Here is a 27,680-nt window from a genome sequence, read left to right on the forward strand (position 1 = left end):
ATGGCAATAGTCGGTAATGGTAAGAAAGACAGTGCAATGATGTTTTAAGTTTCAGGAGTTGGAGTCAGTGGTAAATTGGATCGATTCCACAGCTCTGATTTATTCAAACTAGAAATAATTTTTCTTAAAAAACAGTGCTGACGATTTTTTGGCCTTATAAACTTAGCTTGTCGGGCCTAATGATACAATGACAATATACTACTACTACCACTAACAACTCACCGCAGCACAGCTACGCACGCTCCTACTCCAGCTCAATCTATTCAAAGACTCTTTACACCCTCCCAGGAAGTTCTCATTTCCTTTAAATCTTTCTTTATGACATCCTCCAACCCCAACCGCGGACGACCTGCCTTCTGTTTAGCCCTAGACGACTGGCCGAAAAGGAAAATCTGTGGCAATCTGTCATCCTTCATCCACAGAACGTGCCCTAGCCATCTCAACCTTTCTCTTATTATAGCCCTAGAAAAACGGGATTGAACCACACTTCGTACACTCTACTGTTTGAAATACGGTCAGTCAGCCGGGTACCCAGAACAATCCACAGGCAATTTCTCTGGAAAACATCTAGCAAATCTTCATCCGCTTTCCGGAGCGCCCAAGCTTCAGAGCAATAATTGACCACTTTCATCACTGTAGTTTCTAATATTCTAATATTGGTTTGCAGACTTATCTTCCTATTCTTCCAAATGTTTTTTAACTTTGAAAAAACACCCTCAGTCTTAGCTATTCTACTTTTAACATCTTCACTGCTCCCACCGTCTTTACTAATAATACTACCAAGGTAAGTGAAGCTGTCCATCTGATCAATCTTTTCGCTACCCAACGTCACCATTTCATCTTCATTTATTCCTAGCCTTAGCTACTTGGTCTTCTCAACATTTATTTTCAAACCTATTCTAGCACCCTTAACTTGCAAAAACCTCTAAAAGTTCATTCATTTTGCTCACACTTTCATCAAGGATGCTTAAATCATATACCACAAATACAATAAACAACTCAATAGGAAAACAGAGAATATACAATAGAAGATAGAAAACATGCTATTTAAATATAAATAAGCATAAAATAATCACAAACAGAGAAGACTGAGAAAATCTGTTCAACATAAGGTCATGAAAGGAAAATAAATATAAATATGATTTTGTAAGATTTTGCTAAATGTTTAATATTATAAGTAAATTTGTTTCTAGATTCTGCTATTAAGTTTCTATCAGGAATCGCTGAAGAAATTGGGTTGCCAACTCATGTAATATATGCTGCTCCGGGAAAGCCTATTCTGCTAGCAACCTGGACTGGTCAAAAACCAGAATTAGGGACGATTTTGCTAAATTCTCATACAGATGTTGTCCCAGTTGAGTTGGTAAGTGAGTTATTTGTTATTATGTTTTGTGGATATTTATGTAAAGTTTGCCTATTAAAAATAAAAGCAGTTTGTGCAATAAAACATATTCGAGCGGTTGCAGTATTTACCTAGCAGGTTACCTAGCAAATTATGAAAAATTTTCCTGTGCCAAAAGTTTTGACGTAATGAGTAATGACGTAATGAGTTCATCCAAATTAAGATCTTCAGCTAATGTCATTCGCGAAGTGTGGATGTTCAAAAATTCGTTTTTTTAGTTTTTTCATCAGGCAAAGGAAATTCAATCTTTCTATCAATTCCTCCAGGAAGAATCAAAGCCGGATCTAAAGTTTCAATCCTATTTGTAGCCATGATAACCTGAAAGATATAGACATCTTTTAAAACTAAAGAAAGCTTTTTTCCTATGTCTCTAGGGGAAAAGTAGGGGTTCCTTTTGAGCCTCCCCTCCCGAGGAGCACCAATTTGGTAATAGGAGCAGGGATTCTTCTTAGAATCTCCTTCTCCAGATTTTGAAAATTATCTTTTAATAGGTAATTTAATTGAAAAAAGTCGAAAATACAAAAAATGCCATATATTTCCAGGAATTAACGTTTCTGCCCCCCCCCCCCCCACCTCTTCTCCTCTAAACAAGAATGATTAAATACAAAATATTTAAGCTAACATCAAATGCAGTCTTCAAATGATTAAATCATCAAAATGATTAACTTCAAAATTAATACATTTTCTTTATTCAAAATCAGCATGAAAAAAAAATTTTGTTTTATATGTTGTGACCGAAACTCTTTTCGAATTTTGGTTTTTATTGACTAGTATTGCTCTTTACTTACAGTTTTTTACTATAAGCTGTTTGACCCAAGGTTCTCTTAAATGTGAAAAGGGGCTGCTACTCCCTCCTTCAACTTTATTTTTTCATATATTAGTTTAAAATTTGTAAAACAAGGCTTCGAAAATGATATTCAGCCTTGGAAAAAATTGCGCCCCTAGAATGTTTAGTAGAAAGGTTGGGTCGGAATATACAAAAATATTTTCAGGGTCATCATTTCCACGATCTTAAAGGTGAATTCGTCGAACAAAGCTGATTTATAAGGATGTCCTCCATGGGTACCAGTAGGTGGCTGATGTCCCAAATGAAACAAGAGGAGTTATGTATAACTCCTTTAGAAGTTATATATATATATATATATATATATATATATATATATATATATATATATATATATATATATATATATATATATATATATATATATATATATATATATATATATATATATATATATATATATATATATATATATATATATATATATATATATATATATATATATATATATATATATATATATATATATATATATATATATATATATATATATATATATATATATATATATATATATATATATATATATATATATATATATATATATATATATATATATTTTTTTTTTTTTTTTTTTTATATATATATATATATATATATATATATATATATATATATATATATATATATATATATATATATATATATATATATATATATATATATATATATATATATATATATATATATATATATATATATATATATATATATATATATATATATATATATATATATATATATATTTATTTATTTATTTAGGAACTGAGACACATTACCATTTAAAGTCGCCAAAAGCCTACATACCAGGTCGACTGGTGTCTAATGTCGGCTTAATCTTGGAGATATTTCTGTTTAAGGAAGAATTATTATTTTCTGTCACAAAACCAAAAAGTTGAAAATGACATCGTCGAAGGATGCTCAAATTGACGAATATAGCTGGAGTAAGGTTGTATGTTCCTTGTGAACCTTTTGCAAGAAACCTACATATGTAGCTTGGATCGAAAGAACAAGATGCTTACTCTTTCGACTGTTGTCTAGACAGTGATCTAAACTATTTCAGAATTATGAAAACTGTCATATTTTCACGCATTTTCGAGATATTTTTCTATCTAAAAATTTAAAATGTGATATATTGTATAGGTAAAACTCGAATGATGGCAAAATTGTAGTGTTAATTTGAAGTTGGCTTTTATATTACTGAGACCTTTTTAAAGAACAAAAATAGAAAACCGTTAGTTTTGGGTAAAGATTTTTTTTCATGGATGTGCGACTATCCCTTTGACGCTGGAAGAATTATTAAAAGTATTCGGAATTTACACCAGGCTCAAAACTTGCTCAAAAGGCTTTCAAAACTTGCTGCTGTAAATTTTTAAGCACAAAACTGTTGTGTTTAAAGCACAGTTTTTGTTTTAAGCACAAAGTTTTTAAGCACAAAAATTTTTAACAAAAATACTTCCATAAGCAGTTTTGCAGTTGTTGGTAGTAGTCTGTGCCGAATTAAAAAATTAACCAAACGAAACATGGGTAAAAATCAGCCAAAAACAATCTAAAACATGTGGCGCCAAAAAATCTAATAGTGCATAGCTTTCCTTTGAAGGTGTAGGCTAGTTTGAGGGGTCGCCACTTTCAGATACCACGTATACCAGGTGGCGAGTGCCAAGCGTAACGAAAGCATGCCAGTCGTGGCAGAACTGTACCAAGCGTTTTTGGGACTGTACCACGGATGGTGGAACTAAGCGACCCACTTAACATTCCAAGATGTACACCATATGGGCAAAAGTGGGAAACCCGTCTTTGTGTTATTACAGACAATATTGTCGTCCAATTTTTCCTATAGTGATAAGTTTTGCTTACCCAGTTTACTTAACTAGTTTTCATGATACGCATGGCAAAACTGACGAAAATAAATACTGTCCTAAGAATTTCAAAATTTTATACACCAAACGAAAATTTTTTGAAAATCGTTATCAGGAATCTAAGATACGTCCAGGAGTCAAAAATTTTCTTTTTTTGATGTCCTTTATACTTTAAGCTTTCTATCTTTATAACTGTGTTGCCCAATCCTTACCTAACTTCTTCTTTGTCAATTTTCTGTTGTTTTTTTTTTTAATGCACGTGTTTTATTTAAAATCAACCGTTTAATGAATTTTAGTCCATTTTGTGTATATCAGTGCCATCTGACTATTTTTAAAAGTTTAAGGTTTTGCCTTTTGGACTCTTGACTTACATAAATATGATATCCTTTGTGTCTATCAGACCCCTTATAGACCAGTTCTGGTCACTGCCAACTTTTAGGATTGTACTTCTTATTGTTTCATCATTTGCATATACAGCAAATACATTAGAGTGTAATTCTTGTTTTTGATATTATAATTACTGCATTTTATTTTATTTTCTATATTTAGAATATGTTTATATTCTCATGCATTGTAGTGTAATTTTAGCAGTCTTCAAGACCTAACACATAATACGTTAGATGACACTCATTTTGCATTTTCTGATAATTCTTCTTCTCGAACCTTAATTAATTAAATTGATAATTAAAATTGCTTAATTAAAAAATTGTTTGAATTTGTGCACATGTAACACAAAATCATATATGCTTACCTGTATTTTTTTTTTTTTGTATTACTTCACTTGGAATTGATCGTAATTATTTGTCAAGTGTTCATTTGTATGGCCTTACGGCCTTAGTAAACCTATATGTCTTTTTACCTGTAGAACTAATCTAGGATTGTTGGAAGTATGGCCCATTTGAAGGACATAAAACTGAGAATGGCGATATTTATGGAAGAGGTACTCAGGACATGAAATGCTGTTCTATACAGTATCTGGAAGCGATTCGACAGCTCAAAAAACGAGGATTTGTGCCATACAGGACGATACACTTGACCTTTGTGCCTGGTAGGTATATATTGGTAATATCAATAGAGGTATTAATTTATGATATGGTAATTAGTAAGTGTCTTAAACTCTAGAGAAAACTCGTTTATAAGAAACTTTTTTATTCATATATGCTAACACACCAAAGGTGTTAAACGAACTAACAAGCCCAGCTAGTTCAGATGGTATTAAGTTGATATTAAGTGTTTTTCCCGTTGGTAAAGATAAAGTGTGAAGAATATAATTTTTTTTAGGTAAAATTTGGATTAATGGGAGTAAAATCAATCCTTGTCTATTTTATATATGAAGACAAAAAAGAAGTCGATGAAAGGTGGGGGGGGGGGAGGGGAAGGTGACTTTGAATATTTTTTTTTGGGGGGGGGGGAATGGCGACTTCGATTTTTTTTTATGTGGGGAAGACCCTCACAAAAGAGTATACGCTAAGGTTTTTTGTGGCTATCGTTTGTCAGGCTATTAAATTCATTTTTGAATTTTTTATATATTTATTTATAAATTTATTATGTATATATTTTATACATTGGTTAGGTTATTAAACTTATAATAGACTATAGACAGAATACGGTTTTATAAACTCAGTGTTCTTACTTTACTATGCCACCAGTAAAGGTTTCCTTAAGTTTCTATTGATTTGTTTTCCTTTTGATTCTATTTTCGATTTGTTTTTATTTCTATTATAAAGTTTCTTTTTCTATTTGTGTTTGAAGCATACCAGATGAAACTTTGTTTCAGTCATTAAAATTTACTTGGTAGATGGCGGTTGTTTACTTGCTCATGTATTGCAATGCTTTTTCTATATTATCTGATATCAGGTAACGAATATCACGTTCAGTGGTTATATTTGCATTATATAAATGTCACGTTTTTATTAGTGCGGACTGTAAGGTTTTAATTTTGATTAGAATTTAGCTGACCAATTTTTATTACTCTTTTTCTTTTTGGACGAGAGTCAAATTTGGGTATACCGTGATTATGCCTTTTGGGGAATGGAATTATTGAGACTCTTGTTGATTTGAGTCATCCCACATAACACCTGACAAAAAAAAACTTTTATCTCCAAGTCGCATTAGTAAATAAAATGCACGTTTGTTTTCCAGTATATTTTTTTATATACAGAATTAAATACAGAATTGATACAGGATTATAGAATAAATAAAATGCACATTTGTTTTCCTGTATATTGTTTTATATACAGGATTAATACAGGATTATAAAATAAATAAAATGCACGTTTGTTTTCCTGTATATTGATTTACATACAGGATTATAGAATAAATATAATGCATGTATGTTTTCCTGAATATTGTTTTATATACAGGATTAAATACAGGATTATAAAATAAATAAAATGCAGGTTTGTTTTCCTGTATATTGTTTTATATGCAGGATTAAATTCAGGATTAAAACAGGATTATAAAATAAATAAAATGCACGTATGTTTTCCTGTATATCGTTTTATATACAGGATTATAGAATAAATAAAATGCGCGTTTGTTTTCCTGTATACTGTTTTATATACAGGATTAAATACAGGATTATAGAATAAATAAAATGCACGTTTGTTTTCCTGTATATTGTTGTATATACAGGATTAAATACGGGATTATAGAATAAATAAAATGTATGTTTGTTTTCCTGTATACTGTTTTATATACAGTATTAAATTCATGATTATGATATTGTTTTATATACAGGATTAAATGCACGTTTGTTTTCCTGGTATGCTATGTAGCTATAGAAGGATGCATATTAATGTCTGACTTTTTTAAGATAATTTAAAAAATCCAAACAAGTTGAATTACGTAATTGGTATTAAAAAATCCAGTGATTTTTTAATGATTTTTTAAATATAATGATTTTCAAGTTCAAATGCTATATATATATATATATATATATATATATATATATATATATATATATATATATATATAAATATATATATATATATATATATATATATATATATATATATATATATATATATATATATATATATATATATATATATATATATATATACACATATATATATATATATATATATATATATATATATATATATATATATATATATATATATATATATATATATATATATATATATATATATATATATATATATATATATATATATATATATATATATATATATATATATATATATATATATATATATATATATATATATATATATATATATATATATATATATATATATATATATATATATATATATATCTTTGCTTATATTCTAGATGAGGAAATCGGTGGACGTCTTGGACTGGAAGCTTTTTTAGAAACAGAAGAATGGAAACGATTAAATGTTTGCTTTTCATTGGACGAAGGCTTGGCCAACCCTACAGATGCTATGACTGTATTCTATGGAGAAAGATGTCCATGGTGTAAGTTTTGCTTCTTCTACTCTCAGTATGCCTGTTCGGACAAAGTATCATTGTATGGTAATTATTGCGAACACAGAAAGAAATCTTGTCAGAGGAAGGGGAGTGGGGAGGGCTACCTTTTCCCTGCGATTTTCTACCTCTTTCTTGCGAGGAGGGCTCCTCTTCCCCTGCGAGGAAAGGTAAAAAAAACCTTGGTTGGGGAATGGGATTTTTTTTATCTGTTGTGTATTATTCACTTATGTTTTTTCGAATTTAAAGTGCAAAATAAAGTGCAAAGTATAAACCGTTAGAGAAACACACATTTTGAAGTAATGCTTTTTTAATTGATAAGTGTACCTTTATCCTTCCATCAAACCGCAAAATACGAATAGCAGGGCTGTCACAAAGTCCCTAAAGTCCCTAAAAGTCCCTAAAATCGAGTGAAGGTCTCTATTGGTCCCTTTAATTGATAAAGGTCCCTAAAGTCCCTTTTCTTGCTTTGGTTTAAAGCTCCATATCCTGAAAGCTATCAATACCTGTGAGTATACGGTTTTCAGTATTTTTGTTTCTACTGAGATACTTGGAACCTGTTTTTGCTTGTCTAAGAAAGACAAAATTGCTGTTACACAAGCTACAGCGTCAGTGTCAGGACAGAGCAGACATACTGGTAACGAAAAGAAGTGACTCCCTTGGGCTCTGGAGTCAATAGGTTAGGATGTGGCAGGGTTCAGTTGGTTTTGGTAATTACATAGAAAACTCTTTTCTGAGTGTCATTTTGTTACACACAGAGGAAAAATAAATAAATTAGAGAATGGCTCCAAGTACAAAATACAAAGGAGGTGGTGTTAAAACCAGGTTTCTTGCATGATTTTGAGCTTACACACATTTCTCGAACTATTAGACTACTTCCTAGCGCCCTTTTTTATTTGAATGTATTTCTGGTAATAGCCTATATATTTTTCTACTAAATTATTTTTTTTTAAGGTTTAGGGTTTGAAGTTTTAGTTTGAATAAGAATGGGAAAGTACAAATTCAAGGAGACTTCGTTGGAAGAGAAAGATGCGACAGTGCACCAAATGAAAGAGTGGTGTAGATCTGTTCTCTTTCTACTGTTCTATCTGCAATACATTGCTTGTCTGCCATAAAAACTCCTATGCTTTACTGCAGCATGCCAAAACTGCTTAAAATAAAAAGATTGTTACCATAAAGCTAACGCCAAATCAGCTTCGTCTCTTGGCAGCATCTTCCATGGAGAGCGGCGAACTGGCAAAACTGCCAATGCACCTAAGTTCTTATGTAGTGCGGGATGAAAAAATGGTTGCAGAAAGTACATGGGCTCTGAAGATGGTTGAGTGTGACTATTCCGGGGAATCCGAAGACGGAATAGCAGATGTATTTGGAAAATGTTCAGAGATATAGTGGTCAAAAACTTCACCTTTGGGCGAACTAAGTTTCCTTATTTTTTAACTGAAGCTCTTGGACCCCATTTCCGGAAGATGAACCTTGAATGAAGTCAGTAACAGTTATTATGTTGTCGAGTTTGACAAAACCACAAAGTCAGAAAGTAAGAAAGAGCTTCAAATGAGGATTCGATTCTCGTCTGAAAAGATTAAACAAGTGGCAAAAAGACATCTGAAAACTGAGTTTATTGGACATGCTACAAATGGAGACTTGAAGTCAGAAATAGTCAGAACAATCGATGAAAGTGGTTTATCTATCTGTAAACTAATAGTGTTAAGTTGTGACGGTCCGAACAAGAACAAAAAAACTTTTCCAACGGATTGACAGTGAAAAACGTGGATTGACAGGCAGCGAAGGTCTCCTTGATAGTGGTACCTAAAAGATACATTAGGTACACAACTCTTTCCGGAAGGGTTTGCAGTAAATCGGTGAGAATTGTTCGGATCTGATCATCAAAGTGTACTAGTTTTTTAGTGGCTGGCCGTCTAGACAAGAATAGTAAAGGAAGATTCAAGAGAAAACTTGGCTTTCCTAATTCTTGCTTTTTGAAATACCTACCCACCAGGTGGTTAATAATAGGACCTGTCGCTTGTTAACCACCTGGTTACACGAACTACTCTGTTTGAGTAGTTCGTTGTTTATATTCCAAAGAAAAACCATAGTCTTAAGAAATCAAATGCGTACAAAGAGATCATCCGGCTGATCAAACAACTGACTATGAAAGTGTCAGTTTGTTGTGGATAGTTCGAACCTCATTACACATTTCACCGAAAGGTTTCAACGGGAAGAGCCCCTAGTGCAGGAACTCTATACAGAGCTGAATCTCCTGGTCTTGACACTGGCTGGGCGAGTTCTAAAACCCGAAGCAACCAAAAGACTTAGGGATGAACTAACGCTTCAGCCATTCAAAAATGAAAAGAGCTTTGTACCACTGCTACAGACAGTTGTTAGTGACGACATATTCGACTGCCCTGAGTCAGTAGACGAGCATCCAAAACGCTCGTTGATGCAGCGTGTTCAGAAGTATTATTCTGCAGCCGCGAGATATGTCCTTAAGCAAGTACTCGGCGGAGAATTTTTGCAATTGTTTCAAGCGTTAACTTTTCTGAATCCCGAGGAAGTTTCACAGTCAGTTTCTGATCAGAGTTTATTATATGTCTCCAGGAAGTTACCCATCTTGACGCAAAAGGACATGCTAGATAACGAGTTTAAGCTAGTCCAGTTATCCGGACTTCCACACGGAGCTAGGAAGAATCGACGACAAGTGGAACAACATGATCCATAGAGGAAAATATAAAAACTTGTCTGAAGTCGTAAAACTCCAGCCCAAACTCTTCCTTTTCCTCCATCTTGAATTTTAATGTCTTTACGTGCCAGAAAATTTGGGACGATTCGATCAAATAGTTAAGAATTATATTTGACAACCGCTGGAAACATGTCATAGTATGAATGTTTGTTTTGAATTTTTCTTATTAATGCACTCCGAAACATTCAAATAAGAAACAACCTCTTGTATCAAAGAAGATGCTACATGGTAACAGCCCAATGGATCCCTAAACTAGACTATTTACATTTTTTTTTCAAATAACATAAAACCAGTATTTGTATAAAAGATTTTTATTATTTATAGAAATAATTTTCTATAGAATTATTTCATAGTATGAAAAATTTATAATATTCATAATTATTTCGACACTTCATTTGTAACTGCAAGAAAATGGATACGAAAAGGAAGGTTTAGTAGATTTATTTAAAATTTGGTATGGGCTCTATTATGTGCTGCCAAGGGATTTAAATAATATGGATCTATAGTGTGCTGCCAGCTTCTGGGGTTGTGGAGAAATCATTTCAATTGATTCCGTTGACGACTTAACTTATAACCATATTATGGATTTAGTTTCCAATTCAATTTAATTTATTTTAAAAAATTATCAACTAATTTATATTTAGACCCCCCCCCCTCCAAAAAAAGGTTCAAAAATACTTGCAGCAGGGTGGCTACAGCCTAACCATTACAAAAATGAATAACCATAAAAAAGAAAAAAAAACACAAAAATAACCTCAGCCCATCCTACAACAAGGATAATAGTAATAATAATCAGCAGCATTGTATATGACCCGTCATAGTTATGATACCTGAACACATCTAAGAGGAATTGGTTTCCATTATGTACTCCTAAGAAGAGATTAACACGTAAAATTTTGACAGAGTAATATTTTTTCGTCAAATTTTGAGTTAACAATTAAAAATGTAGTGAATTCTTTTTTATGGTATTGTTTTTTTTTTCAGTATTTAGTAAAGATAATTTAGTCACTGGTATTTAAAGCAGTGTCAAAAAAGTCTTAAGGTAAATGTTCAATGGGCAGAATACAAAAAAATTTTGAAAACAGGTATAGAAATAGGTGAAGAATTGGAATAGGAAAAGAAACATTTTCAGTGAGAAGACCTGAAAATTTTTGATATTGATGCTATAGCACTCTACTAGCTTCTAAATTTGCCAAGGAGTTGTTTCAGTTATTTTTTTCTACAATTTTTGCGAGGTATAGTTCATGTTCTCATTCTCTGCATTTTTTTTGCTCTGAAAATCTTTGGTGGGTTGCTGAAGGCCTGTTCCTTTAAGCAATCTTAAGCAGCGAAATTGTTGATTTCGCTTAATTGAATAATTTGATTACCTAGAAACGCTGCATTTTCGATGAAATATAAAGCGGCTAAATGAAATAATCTCTGAAATCTAGGAACTAAAATTTTGTCATCTGAAAAGAGGTGCATTACTACTTATCTGAAATTTTAGCATGAAATGATGGGTCAGGCTTGAGATATGAACTTCATAGCGTGCTGCCAGCACTGCCGAAATTAGAATTTCATTCCAGGAATTATTTGTTGTTTGAAAATTTTTGGCGCACTTTAGCAGACCTGTTGGCATGAAATCAACAGTCAAGATGGACAAACGAGCTCCTTAGCGGACTGGCAGCTTCTTGGGCTACCAAAGAATCGTGCCACATAGTTTCTCATCCGTGGCTTGTTTTGGATGGAGAATAGAGCTGCTCGATCTCTTAATTTATTTTTAGGTTATTACATTGACGTTCTCTGCATTTTTATTCTCTGAAAATATTTCGTGCACTTCAGGAGACCTGTTCACATGAAATCAAAAGTCAAGCTGGATATATTAGCTCTATAGCGGGCTGCAAGCTTCTTGAACTACCAAAAAATCGTGCCACCTAGTTGCTCATCCGTGACTTCTTTGGGATGGAGAATAGAACTTCTTTTTGGATGGAGGTTAGGATATTTTTTGACGTTTTCTATATTTTATTCTCTGAAAATATTTCGAGCAGTTTAGGTAGCTGTTGACATGAAATCAAAAGTCAAGCTGGAGATATTAGCTCCATAGCGTGCTGCTAGCTTCCTTGGCTACCAAAGGCTTGTGCCACCTAGTTTCATCCGTTGCTTCTTTTGGATGGAGAATGGAGCTGCTCATTCGTTTATTTCTTGTAGGATATTTCATTGACGTTCTCTGCATTTTTATTATCTGAAAATATTTAGTGCAGTTTAGTTCACCTGTTGACGTGAAATCAAAAGTCAAACTGGAGATATTAGCTCCATATTGTGCTGCTAGCTTCCTTATCTACCAAAGGCTTGTTCCACCTAGTTTCATCCGTTGCTTCTTTTGGATAGAGAATGGAGCTGTTCATTCATTTATTTCTTGTAGGATATTTCATTGACGTTCTCTGCATTTTTGTTATCTGAAAATATTTCGTGCAGTTTAGGAGACTTGTTGACATGAAATCAAGAGTTAAACTGGAGATATTAGCTCCATAGCGTGCTGCTAGCTTCCTTAGCTACCAAAGGATTGTGCCACCTAGTTTCATCCGTTGCTTCTTTTGGATGGAGAATGGAGCTGCTCATTCGTTTATTTCTTGCAGGATATTTCATTGACGTTCTCTGCATTTTTATTACCTGAAAATATTTAGTGCAGTTTAGGAGACCTGTTGACATGAAATGAAAATTAAGTTGGAGATATTAGCTCCATAGCGTGCTGCTAGCTTCCTTGGCTACCAAAGGATTGTGCCACCTAGTTTCATCCGTGGCTTCTTTTGGACGGAGAATGGAGCTGCTCATTCGTTTATTTCTTGTAGGATATTTCATTGACGTGCTCTGCATTTTTATTATCTGAAAATATTTCTTGCAGTTCAGCAGACCTTTTGACATGAAATCAAAAGTCAGGCTGGACCCTCCATAGAGTGCTACTAGTTATAGCTTGCTGCTAAAGAATTGTTCTACCTAATTTCATCCTTCACCTCTGTTGAGTGGAGGATAAAGCTGCTCGTTCTTGTATTTGTTGTAGGATTTTTACCTAGGAGCACGAGTCCTGGTTTCGCTGGTTATTTGGTTTGGAACAGGGGTCAATGGTGTGACTTCGTAAGCTCAGCCAGAGTTGACGCAGCTTTAAATGGGTACCTGGAGAAATCTGGGGGAAAACACGGGAAGCGTTGGTGCCCCCAACCACGCAATGCACTCCCATCCGAAGGCAGCAAATCAGGAGATCGGTACCTGTGAAACACAGACGATTAATCAGCACGAGAAGAAGTTTTTTTTTAAGGATACTACCTTGACCTTCACAGCATTTTCATTCTTTGAAAATCTTTGGTGTACTTTAGTAGACCTTTTGGCATGAAACCAAAAGTCAAGCTGGAGATATGAGGTCCATAGTATGCTGACAGCTATAGCGTGTTACTAAAGAATCGTGACACTTAGTCTCGTCCGTGAATTTTGGTGGATCGAGGATAGATCCGCTTGTTCTTTGAATTCTTTTTGGATCTTACATTGTTGTTCTCTGCATTTTCATTCTCTTAAAGTCTTTGGTGCACTTCAGTAGACCTATTCTTTTAAGCCATTTTAAGCAATGGAAATGTTGAATTTGTTTCACTGAATAAGAATATAACTTACAAATTTCATTTTCTGTGACATACGTGGTTGGTGAAGGACATTTTACGCAAAATCTGAGAACTACAGCTTTACTGCCTGAAAAAAAAAATGTATTTTCATCATCTAAAATATTGAAATGAAACAAAAAATGAAATCAAATTTGAAACAAATGAAACAAAAATCAAATGTCCGACAAGGGTGTTTGTTCAAAGTGTGCTACTAGTTTCTAGGGCTACCAAGGACTACTATCAATTAATCTATTCTGTTGACTCTTGCAGGGTATATACCATCATTTTATCATTTTTGTTTTCCTGAAAATCTTTTGCACACCACAGCATGGCTCCAGCACTTTAAGAAACGTCATCTAGTACAATTTTACTTTCATTTACCTGCTCCAACTTACTATTCTGGGTCTTATTTTGTAACTGAAATAGAACCTTACTCCAAACTAATTCTAGAGATAAGTCCATGTTTAGTCCCTTGTACTTGGTCCTCAAGACACTGCTGTCAGAAAGAGGATTGACGATCATCATTATCTTCATGAATTTTATATGGGAGCGGGATTTTTAAGAGATTCACTTTTTTTTTAATATTTACTTTTTAAAAAGTTTTAATTTGTGTCAAAAACATTTTGGAAAAAAAAATCCAAAATTTGCTTGTCTAATTGTTTTTAAAAATGAGAAAGGAAACTTGAGACTATCATTTTTTGCACTATAAAGTTTGTATGGGTGCAAAAACCAAGAAATACTATTTGTTTTTGTTTGTTATTGACCAACAGTTATTTTTGCAGAGGTTTCTATTGGCATAAAAGATCCGGTAAAAAATGTCAATACCGAAGCTCAATTTCATACTTATTTTTAAAGATGAAAAGAGGGTATGTAATGTATTTTAGAAAAAAACTGAAACTTTTAAGTATACAAAGTTTATGCTTCCTAGGCGATTTAGCAACTAGTCTATAGCTGTAACTTGCATTGAAAAGACAAGGCACCTTTATAATTGGATTTATTAGTTTCAGATATATACAATCACCTAGCCATAATTATGATGTTACTTGGACTTTTTCTTGGAGAACCTGATCTAAACCTGCTTAAAAACAATGACATTTCTATTTTCGCATGTTTCTGTCGTATTTTTAACATATTTTTCAATGTGAGAATTGTACAGCAGATTAAAAAATATAATTTGGCAGAAGGATAAAGTGGAACTTCAGCTATCAATTGATAACAAACTTTTCGGCTTATGTGGAAATATTAAAACTCTACAACAGTCCTAGCCGAATGGTTGGCGTGCTGGGCTTGTATTCTTGTGTCGTTTGGGGCAGAGATTCGAATTTTGGTGGTCCTGATTATTTGGTTTGGGTGATTATTTGGTCAGCGATCTTTTGATCAAGGTCTTTTGAATCTTGTGACTTTGTGTGACTCGGGCGTCTACGGAGCTCAGCCAGAGTCTACCGAGCTCGAAATGGGTACCTGAAGGAATCTTGGGGAAGGTCAAGGGAAGCGTCAGATCATTTGCCCGCAGCCACCTATAGCACTCCCGGTCGCTGGCAGAGATCGGTACCTGCGCTGCGCGGACCATTGGTCTGTATGCGAAAAACTTTTAAGGTTTGGAATATGAATGTAGAAAAATATTATAGAAGCAACTAGCATAGTGAATATAAACCTTAAGAGCAAAATAAGAGGAAAGGGATTTTCCAACTGAGAGATCATAGGCAAAAATGCTCAACTAAATGTAGGCAAAATTGCTCAGTTTGACAAAAATATCACATAACGTTTTTTTGAATACCGCAGCTACAAACCTACAACTCTAATGAATTTTGAGCAAAGTAACTGTTGGTTATTATTCTTTCTTTTAACTTTTAATTTTGAATTTTTTCTTCGTTTAAGTTTTTTTTATGTTTCAGCATGGGAGATTTATTGCTACGATTCACTTACTTTTTGCCATACAATATGCCTATATACCTAGATGGTGTTAGATTATCAAGTACAAACATGAGAAATACCTACTGCCATCTATAGTTGGCCTACCCGAGAAACTACCCACGACGTGACTTTGGTGAAGAGACGAGCAAAATAAGAAATTTTAAATGCTCTATTTTAACCGTTAATTTTGGAATTCTGATTCTTTTGAAGGATTTTTTTCACACAATTTCGATTATTTGCTTCAAAAGTTTAGCTGGTAGGCGTGTAGCAGTCCTGTTTCGTCAGTTGTTTATATGTTCGTTAGAACATAGATGGCATCTGAACACGGCAGATCTATTTCAGCTAGCTATTTCCTGTTTTCCCCACAGTACACTGCATGTAGACGGTGTTTCGAATTATCGAGTCCAAATATTGGAAATACCCACTGTAATCTATATTCTGCCTGCCCTTGATCAACTTCACGGCACGTCCCTGGACAGAAACAAAATAAGGAATCAAAGGGGGATTTGAAGGATTGTTTAGGGGAGGTCTGGGTCTTATACTTGCATTTTTAGCAGGAAATTCCTTTATATGTAGAGTTGCTTCATTTTCTTTTATTAAAGAAATTTCTGTTACAGGGATCAAAGTAACTTGTCGAGGCAATCCTGGGCATGGCTCACGTTTTATCGAAGACACCGCTGCTGAAAAACTGCGCAAAGTTTTGAATTCAGCACTTGACTACCGGCAATCAGAGAAAGAAAGACTGGATGCAAACCCATGCTTTACTCTTGGAGATGTCACCACGCTCAATCTAACGATGCTTCAGGTCAATATCTTATCTTTTACTGAAAAAATTGTAAAGTAACTTCTTATTGGTTATTGCCTTTTTCTGTGATCTACTTTCACACTCTAGTCTATTACCTAAGGTTTTTATTTGCTGCAAAAACGCAAACTACCCCATCTATAGAACTATCGCCTATCCCATGATGTTTGGTGTCGAGTTCCTCCTGAAATCAGGAGACTCAAACAGCAGAGAGTGACGTTTAGACATTATCTCGGGACTGAAGCTGTGCTGTTTAAGTCGCCCTTGGAACATCTTTGGTCCAAAGCGGTGAAGAAGCACAATTGTCACTTTATGTGCCAGCTTGCGTAGGAAGATCTAAGTGTAATGCATATACCTAATCCTGTAAATCTTTAACCTGAAACCTAATAAAGCAAGTATTTATTGTTTGTTAATTTTTTTCGATAACTATCTTAATCAATTTTTGTTTCAGCATTAAATTTAAAATCTTCAGAATTAATAATACACAATTTTCATATAATATAACTGTGCTTATTCGACGCTCCCTTAGTATTGTCTTTACAAACAACTGTTTAAATGCAGCTATTCTTTGTCCCGGTTTTCAAAATCCTTTCTCGCTCCCTCCTTCTACATTGCTCCTCCTTTTTCTTTAATTCACCACTTACTACGTCTCTTTCAAAATCCTTTCTCGCTCCCTCCTTCTACATTGCTCCTCCTTTTTCTTTAATTCACCAATTTTTTCTTTAATTCCTTTTTCTTACTACGTCTCTTTCCACGTAAAAAAACAAACATTAAGTTTGTTATTTTGAGCAATCTCTCGAATATTTTTGAGAGTAGAGGGGGGGGGGGTCCAGGATTGTAATGGGGAGGGGAGAGAAATTTAAATAAATGTTTTGATAAAATATATATAAAACGTTCATGTTGAACTGAATTAGGAAATGTTTAAGATTAGGATACGTCTGGAAATGCTTATTTTATGTTCATTTTGTTTTTATTTCCTACTGGGAAAACACTTATTTGGCCAAAGAAGGCCACACGCTTGACTGGAAATACAGCTTTCGGAGTGGCCGAACATATCGGCTAAGGGAGGCACGGGTGTTGATATAGAACTCTTACCATACAAAAAAAATCTAAACAAATGTAATATTTTTGGTAAAAAAACTTGGTAAAGATTTTTACTTTTTAGGTTGGAGTCCAACCGAACGCTGTGTCTTCTTCTTCTTCTACTTCTTCTTCTACTTCTTCTTCTTCTTCTTCTGTGCTTTTATTTTTTAGGGTGGACTCCAACCTAACGTTGTGCCTTTACTTTTTAGGGTTTACTCCTGAAATTGTGTCTTCTTCTACTTTTTCTTTTTCTTCTGTGCTTTTGAGTTTTAGGGTGGAGTCCGACCCAAAATTGTTTCTTCTTCTCCTTCTTCTTCTGTGACTTTTTTGGGCGGAGTCCAACCCGATGTTGTGCCTTCTTTTACTTAATCTTCTTCTTCTGTGCTTTTAAATTTTAGGGTGGAGTCCAGCCTAACGTTGTGCCTTCTTCAATGCATGCATGGTTTGATATACGAGTGACTCCCAGTGAAAATTTGACGCAATTTGAGAAAAAGCTACAAAGATGGTGCGAAGAAGCTGGCGAGGGCGTTAGCTTTGAGTATGTTCAAAAGTTTGAATGCCAAGATGTCACAGCCAACACAAAAGAGGACAAATGGTGGAATGCATTTGCATCCACACTTGAAAGAATGTAAGTATTTATTATGGAATGATGCAAACTTTGTCTGTTAACCACGTGCCTCTGGATATGGGGTATCCTCTAACCAAACACTCCGACCAGGGTGGCCGCAACCTCTTGTGGCGGGAGGCCACAACAGAGCCCACCCCAGGAATGGCCACAAGAGAGCCCACCCCAGGAATCTTAGTATCTAGGTTTAACCTGACTAATCAGATTCCAGGCCTTGGGTCGGTTTGGCTAGAAACTCTCCACCTGAAATAAATTGCTACGAAAAGTGGCGAAACAGCCTCGGATCCGGACTTCCTTTTTGACATCCGACCATCGTGCCTCAATGGATATGTTGACGACGTCAGAAAGACTGACAGACTAAATCTCCTGGACCTGGAAAGGGGGCTTTGGATAGCCACCTAGAATGTTTTGACTCTCAACGCACCCGCATCAAAGAACCTACTCTCCTTAGAGCTCCATAAGAATAAAGTGGCGATTGCTGGTTTCACAGAAACCCGTCTTATCGGAAGCGGAGAAGAGAAAATAGACAACAATTACTCGTTGTTCTGGTCTGGAGGGAGCACGAGAAGGAATGGCGTTGGCCTTGCGCTAAATAGTCTCGCAAGAAAGGCATTACTCTTACATGAAGCCGTATTAGACAGACTAATGAAGGCCCGCTTTGGACACAAATATGGTAAAATGACTAATGTCGTATGCTCTGCCCCGACCAACGATTCTGATGACACAATCAGGGAAGAGTTCTACTCTGCTCTGACCAGATGTCTCACGACAGTTTAACCCCACGATATAACTGTACTTCTTGGTGACTTCAACGCAACAGTGTGTGATGATACGGGCGTTTAGCGTGGCACAATTGGCCCTGTTTCTCCCGACCCACTTAACGACAACGGATTTCGCCTAAATAAAAACAGCAATCTAACGTAGTTCTAAAACAAATTTTTTTTGCGCAAGTCTTGTGTTTTGATTAAAGCGTTAATGTTGCGATCCTACGAATATAAGGAAATATTATTGGTCCGTTTATTTTTGCTTGTTTGAATTTATAGTTTTTCTTCTTTGATTTTATAGATATTGTCGACTGTCATTAATTTGTGTTTTATTGGTTTTAATGTTTTTATACCCATACAATTTGGGGACTTATTCTCTTCATCCTCTCATGACTGACTGGATCGATACATGACACTCGGGTATATAGGAATGCACATAATAGGTCAGTATTATCCGGTCAGATTACAACAAGAATAATATCATTGGTAGTTCTTTATTTTAAAGTCTTATTACGGAAATTGTTTTTTGTTTTTTTTCTGGTGCAATTACGTCCTTAAATATTGCAAAAGAATAATCCGGTGACAGTTTCTTGTGTTGTGAAGTAATATTGTCTCTGTGGTTATTGGGTCGGATGTATGGATTCTTTTCATATATCTCCGATATCTAAAGAATGACAGTACAATTGAGAACTCTAGCCCCGGGCTGCAGCCCATATCATATAGGCTAATGAATAGGTAAATCTGCATTTACCTATTTCTGCATTTATCATACTAACTTCTTTCTTTATTGAAAATTATAACAAAAAAGTTGTATACTTCCGATTCCGATAGTCGTCCAGTTTCAATTCTGATGCATGTCAAAGACGCGGCCCTTGGCCACGAGAAGCCTGAGTGTCTCCTTGATATTAATTATTCTCAGTTGAATTTCATGTTGTTTTTCATAAAATCTTTTTCAGTGAGTTTCTCAACCTGAAAACCTGACACTACTCGTACTTGAATTAATGTCCAAATTCATTTCCTAACCGAATTTAGCACTAAAGTTCTTGCCACTTGCTTCTTAGTAATTATCTGCTTGATGATCAGTCAGGGGCCTTCTCCTTTTTACCCTTCTTGTTTTTATCAGGTCATTAGTTATCAGGTCATTAGTCACTAGTCACACTAGTCACTAGGTCATTAGTCACAGGTTTATCAGGTCATTAGTTTGATACACCGATGACATTTCGAACTTGGGTGCTATTATCCAGTATATTAGCGAGGTCTTATCCCCTCTATAATCTGAATATACGAAATATGGTCTTGAAAATTCTGAAGTTGTATTTATGAACTAAAAGTAAGAGCCCTCAGAAGATACTTCTCCCGGAAGGAGCAGGGATAGGCCAGCTGATATCACCACTTACCTGGGTGTCCCCATTCTATCCTCAGTAAGGTAAACTTGACAACTTTTGACGTAATTTTTGATTAATCTCCAGCTTTACGCCCTGTCTTTTAACTGTATAAAGTTAATCAAGCATTTTAGAATTAAAACCCAAAAAAAGTTGAAAAATAAAAGTGAATAGAGTCCTACTGCTACTATTCAAAACTCACTGCAGCACCAAGCCACCTGAAGACAACATAACTGCGCACGCTCCTCCTCAGCCCCAATCTATTTAGACTTCACTCATCACCCAACCTCTTTCTTTCCCATCCCATTCTTGGACGACCTACTTTCTGTTTAGCTCCAGATATATGAGTGAAAAGGTGCAAAACAGACCATTGGCAATCTGTCATCCTTCATCCGCAAAACATGTCCTAGCAATCTCAACCTTTCTCTCATTATAACCCTAGAAAGTGGGATAGAACCACATTTTTCGTACAGCCCACTATTTGAAATAGGGTCAGTCAAATAGGTGTCCAAGACTATCCGTAGACAATTCCTGTGCAAAACATTTAGCAAATCCTCCTCCGTCTTCCGCCCAGGTTCAAACAGTACTTGACTACTATCATCACTCTAGCTTCCAATATTCTAGTCTTGGTTCGCAGACTTATCTTCCTATTTTTGTCGCAAAGCTTTTGTTGAGATCCAACAAACTTTTTGATAGAATATCTGAAGAAAATTTAGCCCCCCTTCCCCTAAGAGGTCGGATCAGATATTAACTCCTAATTAGTACCATTAGAGCAATGACTCGTACCATCACCTGGTTTGGTTGAGATTTCTAACTATTCTGTTTGATGTCCTGATGACAAGAATATAGGACCTATTCCCTCTCCACAGAGGTCGGGCTCGGTTATAAATCTCAAAAGGCATTACTTTGCCACCTAATCTTAACTCCCACCGCGATTGATCGAGATCTAACAATCTATTTTCTGTAGATATCCCGATGACAAGAATTGATGAATTATTCTGGAAAACGCCCCTTTTGTTCTCCCTATTTATGAACTGGATTGTGGATGGACTCCTTGCAGTCTACTTATTCCCCCGAGGTTTATATTCATATTAAAAATTCAGAAAAGATCTTTTTTTTTTAATTTCATTAAAAGGCAAACATTTGGGAGCCAATTCTCGTTATTGTAAGTATATTCATTGCCTTGGCCAAATCACAGCATAAAGGTCTTCTGTTGCATAAATTTTGTCGTTGCGCGTTCCTGGTGGATACTCAGGATTCCCATCGTGAGGCGCAGGCCCCACCGTTGGGGCATGGCAGTATTTTGGTGGGTCATGGGCAGGACGTGCACTCTTCGGCTGACTATACTTCAGAGCCTTAATTTTGAAAAAAAATTGACTTTTCATGCTAATGACGTCACATTCCTATCCATTTAAAGATAAAAAAAAGGTACATGGTAGCATTGACGTCACATTCACAAAGATAAAAAAAAGGTACAATGACGTCACATTCATATCAATTTAAAGATAAAGAAAAGGTACATGATAGTATTGCAATACCGTCATACGTTGTATAAAATTTGTTGTATTCAGACAATATTTTTATTATTATAATGTGCCTAGAGGACGACCCGAGAAAAGGTACCAAGTTAATCTCTTTTAAGCTTCCTTCAAGTGAACACACGTAAAATATTAAGTAACAAAATTTTAATACTACGAAGGGGGTATCAGGATTTTAGAAATGCCTAGGTGGGGCATGGCCCAAAATGTGGGGAGTGGGCCACTGGTCTATACTTTCTAATACAAAAAGCGTACTTTCGGTCAATCAAAATATCAAAGGTTCAAGGCTCGACCGGGTTTAATTACTAAAAAAGAAATAAATAGACCTAGAATATACTGCTGTGTGACAAAATGCCTGTTGAAACCCTGAAATATAAAAGATTGTTCGCTAATGGGCAGTACGGCCACCACTTCACTCTTTGACACAACCACACACCTCTTCAGTAAATAAGTTCAATTAATCTAAATAATAAGGTTCCTCCCAGATGTACAACCACATCACCTATTTAAACTAACAGAAAACGAGAAACTCAATTAACTCAGCTAATATTCAGAAAAAATAATTTTACAAGGGAGCTTCTGCATCTTGCTCTTGTGCAAGCATGTTCCAGAATGTTGAATGCACTGTTGCACTGTTGATGTTCGTCTCACCTGAAGGTCCAAAGTGGGTCACGTGTTTCGGTTCTGTTTTTTAGATATCAATCGAAAAAGATTATGAAACGGAGATTGAAGTAACCCGGGGAAGAACTTAAAAACCTAAACTGAGAACAACAGACGGAAAAATGAACAGAGGGTGGGATAGCCGTCCAAATTTCCAAAAAATTTCAGTGTATTTTTGTGGATTGAATCAATTCTTTTTACTTGTAATCTAAAATTAAGGGTTATTTGATGAAATGTATGCTCCAGTTTCTTGATAATGTCAAGGAGTTTCGTGAGAGAGTTTTAGTTCCACAGCCTGGATATGGCATAGAAAGGGGAGGTTTGCGTCTAGGAGATACCGTGCATAACCCGTTTCGAGCCACCGGATCGTTCCTCTGGAAGTTCTAATTCCAGTTATTTTGGAATGAAAAGTTCCAATTCTTGAAAGAAATAGAACACGCTATTTGTTTACATTTATCGCAAATCAATTTTCATCCCTCCAGACGCAAGTTTTTTCTAAGTCAACCTCTAATTTTCTTGGAGTTCTGTCATGCCTGATTCACAAGAATGTCCCATTAATAATCCACATTTCTACAGTATTTCATTCCCAAAAGTTGCCTTTGTTACAGGAGGGAGAGGCTTTTGCTAATTTTCTTTTAGTGTTTACTAACATCTTTAATAAATTTGTCAAATAAAAGAGTCACAAAAATCAGAATAACTGCACTTTTATTCCTTTTAATGCTGCAAATCTGCAATTCTGAGGATTTGTATTTTCGTCAAAGAGAAAAATTGACGTCAATATTTAGCAGAATCAACATTTTCAAATTACGAGTCTTTTTTTCGGGGAGGGAGGTATAGCCTGTGTTTCGGGCAAACACTCTAGATTTGTAAGTTGTTGTTTTTTTTTGAATAAACTAAAACCTAGGTTTAAACCAAAAGTAATTCAGGCTATTGAAAAAACTGATAAAATACTAATTTCATTTTAAGTGAAACAGCACACGAATCCTACTTAAAAATTTCATTGCTTATTATGTGTCATGTAGATGTAGCCTATTGTTGATTGACAACTTTATTTCTTTTAGGAACATTTCTTATAAAAAGGAAATCTTCCCGGCAGCAACAGATAGCAGATTTTTGAGACGTGTAAGTACTTCTGCCTCTCTTTCTTCCTCATTATCTCTCTTTCCATTCCGCTCTCTTCTTGTATTATGGCTCTTCTTCAATTTTTGTTCTTCTTTGGTCTAAATGGTGGTCTATCTTGATTTAATTTTTTATCAGTATCCAGTCTAAGACGTTGATTTGTAGACTATATGCTAACAACAAATATTTTACATGGACGAGGTCCAAATCGTCCTTGTTGGGTAGCTTTTTTGCTTAAATGGTGGCTCCGGTTTCTTGCCCTTAAAATAGAGCAAAATTTTCTTTGGCTTGTCGTTACTGTAAGGTGTAAACCTTAACCTTCTTCAGAAAAGCGTCTATTTAATGACTGGGATTCCTTGCAGAGTTTTCTGACTTATTTTTTGAATATTAATATTCACATAATTAGTTAATTAATAATTTTTAATAAATCATTAATTAATTAATATTTTTATCAGTATACTCCTACTGTGGTTTTCATATTGTTTATACAAATTCCAAGTTTCTTCACCTACTAATTTGGCTGTGTATTCAAAGTCACATCAGAAAACTTCCAATTACAAATGTTTTGTATTTATACATCATTATGTTTTAAGTTTACATATATTTATTGTTAGGTTCATTTATATTCGTTAAATATTCTTAATATTTCATGTCATCTTATTATTTATTATTTCATATTATTGTTATTTGTGTTTTTCTTGCAAGCTGTATAAGAAATGTGGTTCTATCCTAAATTTTAGGGCTATAATGACAGACAGGATGAGATGACTAGGGCATCTTTTACGGATGGAGAATGACATGATTGCAAAAGATTTTTCTTCCCGGCCGTCCATGTAGGGGCAAACGAAAAATTGATTGTCCTCGATTGGAGTAGGAAGAGGTCGTAGGGAAGGTTTAAAAGGGAATTGGAACTTCTTGGGAGGGGGTGAAGAGCGAAGCTTCGACTGGATTGGGGTGGAAAAGAAGCGCGCAAAGCTGTGTTGATCTCGGACGGCTTGGTGCTGCACTGAAGTGTTTGTAGTAGTGATAGTAGTATTTATATATATATATATATATATATATATATATATATATATATATATATATATATATATATATATATATATATATATTATTATGTACAAATTTTTTTTTTTAGATTGGCATCCCAGCCCTTGGATTTTCACCAATGAATAGCACCCCTATCTTACTTCACGACCACAATGAGTTCTTAAATGAAGTTGTTTTCATGAAGGGAATAGAGGTTTACTGTAATATTATCGAGGCCATTTCAAATGTGCAGTAAAAATATAAAAACGGTTGCACAACAGTGAGTATAAGACTGTTGACGTGTAGTCTTGTCTCAAATAATTTGTTGGGAGTTCAACTTTAACAGACTTTAAGTTCATGTTTTATTAATGAATGTTTTCGCCATCTGTTTTGTTTTGATATTTGTCCCAAGTTGGTTTCATGTCTTGAACACTATTCTCAGTGCCATTTCTAGTAGTAGGCTAATATTTAGAAAATGTATAAAATGAAAGAAGATTTTCGGTTTGTACTTTAATTTTTCCACAATGATCTAAAAAAAATTAAAAAATATAAGTATGCTTTGAGTAAAAAAAAGTGCTAAATAAGAATTACCTTTTTTCATAAAATGCAGAATCGATTTATAGCACATCATTGAGAATTTGCCCTAACTTCTTATATTTTTGGAAGTTATGTCTTAATTTTTGCCCATCTCTGTCGTGCTAAGCGAGAGGAAGGAGAAAGATAAGTGAAAACAAGAAGAGATGACTTGAACAATGTGACTATGTACAGAAAAAACGCTTGACAAGCAGAATACTAAATTATGCACTCTCACCCCCCCCCCAACTACTCTAAACTTTTAGCGTCATCTGAAAAGCATGTTCAAAAGAAAATGTAGATGTCGGAAAGGTTTGCTATTAAACCAGTCACTAAGCAACTTAGATTTTATATGAATGCAAGTTAAAGATTGGTATCAAACAAAATAATAAGTGACTAGAGTCAAAGATATATTTCTACCACTTCGGTTGTTTTATTTCTAAAGAGTTTATGCGGTATGTTTTATTGATCTGAGATGTATACACCATTTGCTAAACTCGAGTTGTTTCATTTGTTTTGTGGTTGCCCATTGTGATCCAAACATATCTGAAATATATATATATATATATTTTTTTTAATTAAGTTATTTCTCTTTCTTATTTGGAGAAATAGCTATAGAGAAATAGGAGAATGAAGCTTTTTGGGTAAATTTTTGGCAGTTCATATTATTGACTTGCAAATAAAGTGAACATACAACTCGACGTATTTTTTATGCTCTTTATGAATATATTAATCTCTTCTATCAGAAATTCATATTTACCCACCCCCACCCCCCTAAGGTGCAAATAAATGCCTTGAATTATAACCACACAAAGAACACATAAACGCTAGGTAAGTTATTGAAAAGTGGTGTTACAATATCTAAAAGATATTGTTAATTTTCAAATTTCCAAATTTTCTATTCTGTTTTAGAGTAGGGCTAGAGATGTTCTAAACATTATTGTTAATTTTAAAGAAACTTTTAAGGAAAAATATTTTCAGTAGGCTTTTTCCTACTGGGTGAAAGTTACGCAGGACCTGACTAACCAGGACCTGGTTTTAGCATTCAAAAGAATACTTATCAGTGCTCAAGACCCTGAGCCTGGCTTCTAACCCTTAAATGAAAAATTTATTTTCTTTTGTCCTTCTTTCGTTTCATAAAAATTGAATAAAACTTGTTATTTTTACATCATTATGTTTTAAATTTATATGTATTTATTATTATGTTCATTTACATTCGTTAGATACTCTTATTATTTAATGTCATCTTGTTATTTCATATTATTGTTATTTATATTTTGCGTACATAACCAACTTCGTTTTTTAACCAACTATTGATAGTAACACTGAAGTTTTAGCTCAATACTAAGAAGGGATCCTAAGAAGCGGTTTTATTATATTACTGTTTATTATTGACCCTGTATTTATTGCTACCATTGTGATTGACTTGTGCCTTATTTTTTTTTTTGGAAAACAATAAAATTCTACTTGTTCAATAACCCAGTATTTTGTTTATTTTTTAATACTGGTTATTAATTGCGCCATATTCTGTAGACTAGCGGTATTCCCCTGATGGACCCTGATTGATGACATTTTTTTGTGGAATATTCTTCTATATGGGCACTTTTTTTTTTTTTACTCTAAATGATCTCAACTTTTTCCGCTAAAACCCGTATTCTGCATATTAGTGATATCTCTCTGATTCACCTTGACTAATAACATATCTTTTAATATGTTAATTAAAAAATATACTTGCACAAATATGCATTGCTTTGTTTGTAGGTAAATTCTTTAAAAATTCCCTCGTAAGTTACACTTAGCTAATTCAAACAAGACTTTATCTTCACCGTCCTTGGTAATTTATCATAAAAATACTCCATACCGGAAATGACAAAAAAAGAATAACTGTAAAAAAAATTTAAAAAATAATTATACTAAAAAAAATGACTAAAAAAGACTCTTTCCATAGTTGCCTAACTATGGTTGGGTAGATGCCCTCTGATCACTGTTGACTCTTAAAAAGGTAACTAGAACTTTCATTTTCCAATTAAATGAGCTACATCTGAAGTTTATACGACCACTCCTTACATAAAAGCCTTATATACCCCGGGGGCATAACTTAAAACATTAAACCCTGGGCTCTAGGGGGTTTTGTTGACACCGGAGTTTTTGTTATCTGATGTTTGAACTATTTTCAAAAATATGGCTATCTCAAAATATTTAAGGGATGGTTTTGGGGGGAAAAGGGCGTAGGGTTATTTTCTCTATTTTTTTTTTCTCCGCTGAAA

At 34.3% G+C, this 27,680-nt stretch overlaps 1 protein-coding gene across 1 annotated transcript; it reads left to right on the top strand.

Moving 5' to 3' along the window:
- LOC148947154 (aminoacylase-1A-like) lies at positions 1-25,757 on the top strand. The gene is made up of 8 exons (XM_089096524.1): positions 1-19; positions 1,194-1,363; positions 4,982-5,153; positions 7,406-7,552; positions 16,456-16,643; positions 18,122-18,351; positions 23,754-23,814; positions 24,950-25,757. The coding sequence occupies exons 1-8, from the start codon at positions 1-3 to the stop codon at positions 25,094-25,096; spliced, it is 1,134 nt and encodes a 377-aa protein (XP_088952650.1). The 3' UTR covers positions 25,097-25,757.
- The last annotated feature ends 1,923 nt before the right edge of the window (positions 25,758-27,680 follow it).

The sequence above is a fragment of the Artemia sp. Qi Xiang Cuo genome, chromosome 11 (assembly GCF_049724085.1).
Source record: "Artemia sp. Qi Xiang Cuo chromosome 11, ASM4972408v1, whole genome shotgun sequence".
Taxonomy (NCBI): Eukaryota; Metazoa; Arthropoda; class Branchiopoda; order Anostraca; family Artemiidae; genus Artemia; species Artemia sp. Qi Xiang Cuo.